Source organism: Citrus sinensis, chromosome 3 (genome assembly GCF_022201045.2).
Source record: "Citrus sinensis cultivar Valencia sweet orange chromosome 3, DVS_A1.0, whole genome shotgun sequence".
Taxonomy (NCBI): domain Eukaryota; kingdom Viridiplantae; phylum Streptophyta; class Magnoliopsida; order Sapindales; family Rutaceae; genus Citrus; species Citrus sinensis.
The window spans coordinates 45,423,164-45,432,689 of record NC_068558.1 but is presented as its reverse complement, the minus strand read 5'-3'; the positions used below and the strand labels follow the sequence as shown (position 1 = coordinate 45,432,689).

Here is a 9,526-nt window from a genome sequence, read left to right as displayed (position 1 = left end):
ATACTAATCAATCAAATGGTTGAAATTAGTGGTGAAGTGGATTTCTTCTTTAAAAAAATATAATAAAATTTGGCCTCACGAAATATTATATATTCGTTCTATTATCTTTTTCTCTCTTATTTTAACATATTTTAATATATTTTTATTTCTCTATTTTCTACATATTCTTCTCTATCAACAAAGGGAGAAAAAAAAATAATTACAGTATTATATCAAATATTAAAGAGTAAGAAAGAATTAAAAGTACACAAAAGAAAAAAGTGTTGTTCACATTATATAAGGCGAAGAAAAGCTCCGTTATACTCTATAATTTTCTTTTTATTTCTTCTAAAAAACTTACCCATATGGAAAAGTTTGCTGTCGTGTCCATCTATTTGTGGAGTGATTGCTCCATTATCTAATTCTTATTATCAACAATGAAGAAAAAGAAAAATCAAGTTAATGCAAAGTGTTGTATGGCTACATTAACAGAGCTGAATCATCTCTTGGAACTTGAAATTGGAACATTAGGTCGTCGGTGTTTTTTTTTTTTTTCCTTATAATTTATTGCCATTGAAGAAATCATGGAGGAAGAAGGTAATCACGCCGTAAACAGAGAAAAAGATAATAAAAGGAATTAACAATATTTAATGGGACCCAAATTTTATTATCTTTTATTTTAAAAGAAATTCATATTATTATTATTTTCAATTATTCGATTGATTATGATTTAATAACCCAAAATTTATGCAAAATAGATCCTATTCTTCTCTGTATTTGTGCGCATTACTGTATTAGTATATTATGAAAGACGTCCAAAAACTCATATTGACGACTTACGAAAATTATATATCTTTGTTTTATAATTACAAGCCATCATATATCTTTTAGTTGACCTAATTGTACACACGAGTTAGGTTTATATGTTTTCTTCTTTATACTGTACATGCAATTATTGAAGAAAGGGTTTTTTTTTTTTTTTTTTTTTTTGAGAAGAAGAAAGGGGTTGATAGGAATGTTTATTAATTACCTTCTACTTTTTGTTTTGTTGAAGTGGAAAAAATGATTGTTACTTGCCAACGAACCCCCAATTGGGGAAAAAAAAAAAAAAAAAAGAGAAAAGAAAAATACCCGCAATTATTTTCAGACAGCGACTAAATTTCGGACATCATTCCGGCTTGGTTAATCACCAAATCAACGTCGGACATCATTCCGGCTTGACCGCCGTCGAATTAATTAAGAGGTAATAGGAGGTCAAACAAGTCACCAAATTACCGAACGACTCATACCTCACCTTCAAAATTCCACAATCAACCTACATAATATCCCAACATTAAGTGGGCATTTTCGTCGAAGCACAAAATAAATACTTATAGCCTCCCAAGTCCCCGCCTTTCCCCTATCTCTCGGCAATAACTCCTCTTCATTCTTTCCAAGTACACCCTCCGTTTCTTTTCGCCACTTGTTCAAAAGGATGCAGCTGTCAGCAAGGACCCGCCGCAAGGTGGTTCCTGCCACTGCAAACGGCGGAGACTCCGCCGATAAACTCGATCAGCTACTCCTGTCTTCCGCCATAGGCAACGGCGAAGACTTGGGCCCGTTCGTACGGAAAGCCTTCGCATCGGGGAAGCCGGAGACACTCCTTCAACACCTACGCCAGTTCTCCCGATCCAAAGAATCTGAAATCGAGGAAGTCTGCAAAGCTCACTACCAGGACTTCATCCTAGCCGTTGATGATCTTCGATCTCTCCTCTCAGACGTCGATTCGCTCAAATCTGCTCTCTCCGATTCCAACTCCAAGCTCCAGTCCGTTGCCGGTCCACTGCTCGCTTCACTCGATTCTTACGTGGAAGCGCAAACTATTTCAAAAAACATTGACTTAGCGTTGAAATCAATCGTGTCTTGTGTCAAATTGATGGAGCTGTGTTCCAGAGCAAATCATCATCTTTCGAATAACAATTTTTACATGGCTTTGAAGTGTACGGATGCACTGGAAAGTGAGTTTTCAGATAAAGCGCCGTCGTCTACTTTGAAGCGAATGTTAGAGAAGAAAACTCCATCGATTAGATCATACATCGAAAGAAAAGTAAACAAGGAGTTCGGTGATTGGCTAGTTGAGATCCGTGTAGTGAGTCGAAATTTAGGCCAATTAGCGATAGGCCAAGCTTCTTCGGCTCGGCAACGGGAAGAGGACTTACGAATCAAGCAGAGGCAAGCCGAAGAACAAAGCCGTCTCAGTTTGCGTGACTGCGTTTACGCCTTGCAGGAGGAAGATGATGATGAGAACGGGCTTAGTAACGGCGTCGAAAGTGATAGTAACGGTGGTGCTGGTCTGTTAGGGTTTGATTTGACGCCGCTTTATAGAGCTTATCATATTCACCAAACATTAGGTCTTGAGGATCGATTTAAGCAGTATTATTTCGAAAACAGGAAGCTTCAATTGACGTCTGATTTTCAGGTATCTTCAATGACTCCGTTTCTAGAATCTCATCAAACATTTTTTGCCCAAATTGCGGGCTTTTTCATTGTTGAAGATCGAATTTTGAGGACTGGTGGTGGTTTGATATCTAAAATTGAAGTTGAGAATCTGTGGGATGCTGCTGTTAGTAAAATGTGTTCAGTATTAGAGGATCAGTTTTCGAGGATGCAAACTGCTAATCATTTGTTGTTGATTAAGGACTATGTGAGTTTGTTAGGTGTTACATTGCGGAGGTATGGGTATCCCATAGATGCTTTGCTTGATGTTTTGAGCAAACATAGGGACAAATATCATGAATTGCTGTTGTCAGATTGTCGTAAACAGATTACTGAAGCACTTGCTGCTGATAAGTTTGAGCAGATGCTCATGAAGAAGGAGTATGAGTATTCGATGAATGTGCTTTCATTTCAGATTCAGACGTCCGATATTGTACCTGCATTTCCTTACGTTGCACCATTTTCTTCTACAGTGCCTGATTGCTGTAGGATTGTTCGGTCATTTATTGAGGATTCAGTGAGCTTTATGTCATACGGTGGGCATCTGGAGTTCTTTGATGTTGTGAAAAAGTATTTGGATAGGCTTTTGGGCGAGGTTTTGGATGAGGCTTTGTTGAAGCTTATCAATTCATCTGTCCATGGGGTTTCTCAGGCAATGCAGGTGGCTGCTAATATGGCCGTTTTAGAGCGTGCTTGTGATTTTTTCTTCCGTCATGCTGCACAGCTTTCTGGTATTCCATTGAGAATGGCAGAGAGAAGTAGGAGGCAATTTCCTCTAACCAAAGCCCGTGATGCTGCAGAGGAAATGCTATCTGGGTTGCTTAAGAATAAGGTTGATGGTTTCATGTCATTGATAGAGAATGTGAACTGGATGGCTGATGAGCCCTTACAGAATGGGAATGAATATGTGAATGAGGTGATAATATATTTGGAGACCCTGGTTTCTACTGCTCAACAGATTTTGCCTGCTCAGGTTCTTAGAAGGGTTTTGCAAGATGTCCTTTCTCACATATCAGAGACAATTGTAGGCGCTGTATATGGGGATTCTGTGAAGAGGTTTAATATCAATGCTATTATGGGAATTGATGTAGATATTCGGCTTTTGGAGTCATTTGCTGATAATTTGGCTCCCCTATTCACAGATGGGGATGCTAATCAGTTGAAGACAGCGCTTGCTGAGTCAAGACAGTTGGTGAATTTGCTGTTGAGCAATCATCCTGAGAATTTTCTGAATCCAGTGATTAGGGAAAGGAGTTACAATGCTTTGGACCACAGGAAAGTAGTGACAATTTCAGAGAAGTTAAGAGATCCTTCAGATCGGCTTTTTGGAACTTTTGGAAGCAGGGGAGCCAAACAGAATCCAAAAAAGAAATCACTGGATGCTTTGATAAAAAGACTAAGGGATGTGAGCTAAGTCAGGGGCAGCTAAAACGTAGGATCCTGGTATTTTTTTTCCTTGCCCCTGTTGATTGTGATTGCATATTTGTTAGAGGTCCATTGCTGACTTTATTTGTCTGTGGACCACTCCTGCCTACTGTTCTCATTTGATTGTATTGATAGATGTGGAAATTTTTGTTTGTAAAATTCTCATACGTAGGCATTGGTTGTTGTACTCTTAATTCTTTCAAGCTACATTAGTGAATTTGCTGCTTCTTCTTTCTTTGACTTTTCTGGATACATCTAATGGGTAATTCTTCAGCCCTTATCTGATTCTCTTTGTATTGGGATGGTTCCTCAGGAACAGGGTTCTTGCATTCCTTTACTGGTTCATGTTTCACCTTTCATGAACAAACCACCTCAACAAACCTGTAGTTTGCTTTTTTAACCAGTATATTGTTCCATTCTTTTGACTTTGGTGTGTTGCAAACTTTTGATTACAAATGGATTTGAAAATAACACATACTTATTTACTAGACCGCACTTTCAAATGATGCATATTTTTCTGGGAAGAGATAAAGATGCTGCATCTAGACTGAGTGGGAGTTTAAAGAAGAAATGTATACTTAATATTATTATTGGAATAGAATCCTCTTATGAGATGAGAAAATCAAGGACAAACCTAGATCGGATGGCAAGACAACAATTCCTACATAAAGACATATGATACAACTTTAAAAATGGGGTAATTAATAGAGAGAGTGCTGTTTAAATAGGAAACCATTTGTTCTGTGAGAGGTTTAAGATGTTAATAGGAGAGAAATAATGCAGAACTGTCAGAACATCTTTGATATAGCTGCATGCTCATAGTTAAAAAGTACACGTTAATTTATGGACAGCAAAAACAACTGATTTGTATATGGAAACATAGCTGGCAGAATTGTTTCCAAATTCCTTTTCCTACAGTGAGGGGAGATGATAATGTTGCCCCTCAATAATGTGGTGGGCTTTATTGTCTCATGATTGGCTGACGAGAATTAAGCACGAGGAAAAAGCTTTCTATTTGTTTTTGTGCTTGTTTCTATTTTCACAGCAAAGGATGTGTTTGTTTAATCTTCAAGAACTAATTCCTGTATCTCTTCAAAGGTGTGCAGTGCTTAATTACTTTCTGATTCCTGAGTCTAGTCCGTTTCTGTTCATCAATTTGTCAATATGTGCGTGTGTATTGTTTCTAATTTCTATCATGCCCTCATATTCATGCAGGCACCAAAGGGGATGGGATCGATACTCAGGAGAGGGAGAGGGAGAGACGGCAGAAGAACATCATTGGGTAAGTATAGGGATTTGATAAATTGTCGGTCTTAGTTTTTGAACTGTCTTGAAATCAACGGTTGTCTGAATTCAACACAAGTCCAACTTGTGCTATGCTCGTCCTAATCTGATGTAAGTAGTTCAAATTGATGAAATTAGTGAAACAAAGCAGAAATCAAAAAGTTCAAAAATTAAAAGTATTTTTTACGGTTTGATTCTATTCCAGCGGGCTATCCAGAGGTGAGTGGAGCAGGTAGGATATACGTTAAAGAGATTGTAGGAGTGGTTGGTTGGTCCCAATGGTTATGTCATATTTGTTGTCAATGATTGTTACAGCAGTTTCGTTGCAGAAAGAGTGTCCTTTCTATCGGCTTTTTGGGCATTAAAAGAAATATTTTGCCTCGATTTGAAGTTTTTACAATTTTTGCAAAGGAAATGTTGATTCTGGTGGAAACCAATTATAAGGAAAAGAGCAAATTGGACGCTGGTAGAGTTTGGTTTCACATATTTTTGTAAACCAGTATCGTCAATATGCATCTTTCAGGAAAACCAAAAATATCTGGAAGATGAAGTCATTGCTAAAGCTAGAATAAATGATACTTCTTTTGTCCCTATTATGTGTTTAGTAACTAAAAGTCTGAAACAGTTAAAAGAATTAAAACTAAATCCAAAATCACTCGGGGAAGCCCAAGAAGGCATTGCTTTGTCACGTAGTGTCGAGATAGTGTACTGGCATGAGTGATCTCACGGTGTTTGACCGTGGAAATTTATGAAAATAATCATAAAATTTTTCAGTTTTTAAAATTTGACCCTTAAGTATTTTTAATCATTACTAATTAAATGTTGTTTTTTTGGATCAAATTATCCTTATTACTTTCAATATATTTATAAATAATGTCTGTCATTGTTTATAAATTTGTTGAAAGTAATAAAGATTATTTAGTCAAAAAAATTAATATTTAACTAATTATGACAAGAAAAAACTGAAAAGGATTAAATTTAAAATAAAAAATTAAAAAATTTTATGATTATTTTTGTAAATTTTTCATTTACCCGTGTGGACGAAAATTTCGGCCGATATTTTTTTAGTGGGATAGGATGAGCAAATTCCGTTTTCTCCCCGAGGTGACAAAGTCAAATAAGTCCGTTTATGTCTTCGATTCCAAGACGAATTTGTCTACCTCGGACGATCTGTTTTATCAGAGATTTGACACGTGTTGTCTGGTGGGGAGGTATCATGTCGCCCTCCCGCTTACAACAGTGCATGCGTCAACACGAAACGTTGCCACCTCCCAGTCCCACTTCCGCCGCATTTCACTTCTTTTCTGTTTTTCTGATTATTAGATTAGAATTTGGGGACTGAAAAATAATTTTACTTTGATCATTTGCAGATTTAGAGTGCGTTCATGCATGGAAACTAATTTGGGCCATCCGTGTAATCATTCCATAATTGGTGGTCTTCTGCACAGTTGGCTAGCAGCCGCCACGTGGAACCATCTTTACTTTACAAGTAGCCAAAAAGATGAACATCTGCTCCAATATGTAGACACATCACTGCCACCGTGACCCAGAAACAATTATCAGCTTCTCTGTCTATGCACTTAAAACTCTGTACTTTAATGAGAATTGTGACAAAATGGGCACCATCAAGATCAACAGGTATAAACGCATACTAAAATTATTAACTTTCAAGGTTCCGCAATACCAACATCCATCTTTTTAACTCAGAGAAACAGTAAAAACAAAATGGGTTCGTTAGCCGTCGTCATTTTGAACATCTGCTGGCTGCACATTCAACATCACCAGAATCACCAGCCCATTTGCTTCAGCCGACAGTGAGCCGTCTGCATACGACGTTCTTCAGGAATACGACTTCCCAGTTGGCATTCTTCCAAAAGGAGTAACCCGCTATGCACTCAACGCAGAAACAGGCGAGTTAATTTTCGGTACATATGAACAACAGTTGCAGCTTCACCATTGAATCTTACGAGCTCAAGTATGAGTCCACCATCTCAGGGGTTACATCAAAAGACAAACTCACGAATTTGAAGGGTGCTAGCGTCAAGGTCCTGATTCTTTGGCTTAACATCGTGGAAGTCATCCATTAAGGCTGTGACCTTGCACTCTTTGTGGGAATCGATTGTGCTGTTTTCCCGATTGATAACTTTGATCAGTATCCTCAATGTGGCTGTGGATTTGATTGTAACTAGTTAAATGGTCTTTTAATTTATTTCTGCCCAATAATAATAATGTGTGACTAAGAGTGTTTTCATCTTAATTGCAGAAAAGTTTCATGTGAGTTGGATGTCGCTTTTTGTTAGAAATTTTTTAGGGTGGAAAAGCATAAATTAATTTGTGGGTTTTACAGCCATGAAAATGGGCATTGGTTTTCTTGGGATGTTTAATGAATGAAATAATTTGATAATGGAATCAATTCGATCGAAAATTTTGAGGGGAGGTGGGTTGCATTTCTAGATAAATTGTAATTACCTAAAAGAAAAAGAAAAAGAAATATCTCTAATCTGCATGATCGTTTTTAAAATGAACCTTGGTGGCTGATTGCTGATGCATCAAAACATTCGTCCTTTTTTTTTTCTTCTCTAAATCCTTTGATTTTGTATTACATACAAAATACACACACACAAAAAAAAAAAAAGTACTTGCCTTTTTCATGATCCTAACACACTTAAAGAAAACAAGAAGGTTTTTTTTTTTTTTTTTGGTTTTCTGAAATAGCATGGGTGGTATAATTTAATTGAATGGGCAAAGGAGAGATGACAGTAAGGTGGAACACATGTTCCATTTAACATTTTCTTGCACTAAATATCATGAAAAAGGGCAAGTAGTGTCATTTACTACATTGGTGGTAATTTATGTAAAATTACATGAATCACTTATTTTAAGGTCCAAAATTTAGTTCTCCCCATATACTAGTGTAAATAAAAGTTTAATCTTTCGTGTTCATTTATAGAAATTAAATATTTTGAAGGAAAATATTATTGAGTTATAAAATTTTGATAAAAAAGATTAATATATATTTAATAAAATTAAATTATTTTATGACTGCTATGGTAATTAATTTTTTTTGTACTTTTGTCAAATATTTTGTAGTTGTTTTTTCAAAGGCTAAAAACAGCGACACAGAATTGTTCACATTAATTGAAGCGACTTGCTTATTAGTTATGACAACAGTCTGGAGAACGAAATTGTCTTTTTGGAAAAAGGGTAGGAATACTACGTGTAAAGATCCTGTCCGTAAATTCTATCTACCCATTCATTGATCCAACAACCAACCTCAGCACAAACCCCGTTGTGGCCCCTGGGGTTTTAAAAGCAAACAAAATATATGTACCAAACCAGACCGCATGCGACCAGTATCCTCAACGTCAATGGGGTTTCTCTGCATAATTTTCCTCTTGCTGGTCTCGTCCGGCGCCCGCGGCGACAATTCGGAAACCGCATACGAAGTTCTTCAAGAATACGACTTCCCGATCGGCCTCCTCCCAAAAAGCGTCTTGGGCTACACAATTGACCGTACCACGGGTAAGTTTTCGGTATACTTGGAAGACACCTGTAGTTTCTCAATCGAATCATATGACCTCAAGTACAAGCCCACGATTACGGGCGTTATAACCAAAGGCAAGATTTCTGATTTAAGTGGGATCAGTGTGAAAGTGCTTATTCTTTGGCTGAACATTGTGGAAGTGACTCGTCAGGGTGATGAGCTGATGCTCTCTGTTGGAATCGCTTCTGCTGATTTTCCTGTCAGCAGCTTTGCCGAGCGTCCGACTTGTGGGTGTGGCTTTGACTGTTTCACTGCCACCGCCAATAACCTCCGCTTTACTCCTAATGTACTGTCGTCGATTTCTTAAATCTTAATTATATCATTATCTACGCATCTAATTTCTTAATCTGCTTCCGATTGTAGTTTCTTTAGTTTTTTTTTTTTTTTTTTTTTTAATTTGGATCCAATAAAAGCTTGTTTTGTTGTATTGCTGAGTCCGACTATGAGCCAAACCAATTTTTACAACTTGTATTGAAACTATCAACCTTTTTTCTTTTCATTTGTGGATGCGGTAGAAATTTATTGGATGGATACACGGAACACATGGTTCCATTATTTAAGATTTTCTGTCTCTCTCTCTCTCTTAACGTATTTTGTTAAAAATAAGGAATTATTTATTTTTATTTACTGTCTTTCATTTCTACCGGGCCATAGTCCAAGTTACTCTTGTATCGTGATGCATCTATCTCCATTTAATTTTAAAGAAGAAAGCAGAAAACAATCGAAATCATTTTATAATAGTACATCATGGGGTATTATTTGGGTATATTTACCTCACCCACCCACACCCACACATTTAATTCTAGGATCAGAAGAAAT

General features: G+C 37.0%; 2 protein-coding genes and 1 pseudogene across 7 annotated transcripts; all 3 read left to right on the top strand.

Moving 5' to 3' along the window:
- Window positions 1–1,178: 1,178 nt before the first annotated feature.
- Window positions 1,179–7,441, top strand: LOC102611393 (exocyst complex component SEC15B). Of its 6 annotated transcripts, XR_001508392.3 has the most exons (4): window positions 1,180–3,897; window positions 5,095–5,161; window positions 6,534–6,801; window positions 6,871–7,441. XR_001508392.3 is itself a non-coding variant. In XM_006479927.4 (2 exons), the coding sequence occupies exon 1, from the start codon at window positions 1,454–1,456 to the stop codon at window positions 3,866–3,868; it is 2,415 nt and encodes an 804-aa protein (XP_006479990.1). In that variant the 5' UTR covers window positions 1,181–1,453; the 3' UTR covers window positions 3,869–3,897; window positions 5,095–5,342. The 6 variants fall into 6 exon arrangements, 1 of the variants encoding a protein (XP_006479990.1); XR_003065351.2 differs by lacking the exon at window positions 6,871–7,441 and having other exon boundaries at window positions 1,179–3,886; window positions 6,534–6,844; XR_003065352.2 differs by lacking the exons at window positions 6,534–6,801; window positions 6,871–7,441 and adding an exon at window positions 5,369–5,756 and having other exon boundaries at window positions 1,179–3,886.
- Window positions 4,181–7,403, top strand: LOC102611882 (uncharacterized; annotated as a pseudogene).
- A 1,031-nt stretch (window positions 7,442–8,472) lies between the features above and the next one.
- On the top strand, window positions 8,473–9,134 carry LOC107177241 (uncharacterized protein At5g01610-like). The gene has a single exon (XM_015530755.3). It carries the CDS (start codon window positions 8,508–8,510, stop codon window positions 9,012–9,014), a length of 507 nt encoding a protein of 168 aa, XP_015386241.1. The 5' UTR covers window positions 8,473–8,507; the 3' UTR covers window positions 9,015–9,134.
- Window positions 9,135–9,526: the final 392 nt, after the last annotated feature.

Bases quoted from the DNA above. Each gene is read 5' to 3' on its own strand.
- LOC102611393 (XM_006479927.4), top strand. From the start codon at position 1,454: ATGCAGCTGTCAGCAAGGACCCGCCGCAAGGTGGTTCCTGCCACTGCA.
- LOC107177241 (XM_015530755.3), top strand. From the start codon at position 8,508: ATGCGACCAGTATCCTCAACGTCAATGGGGTTTCTCTGCATAATTTTC.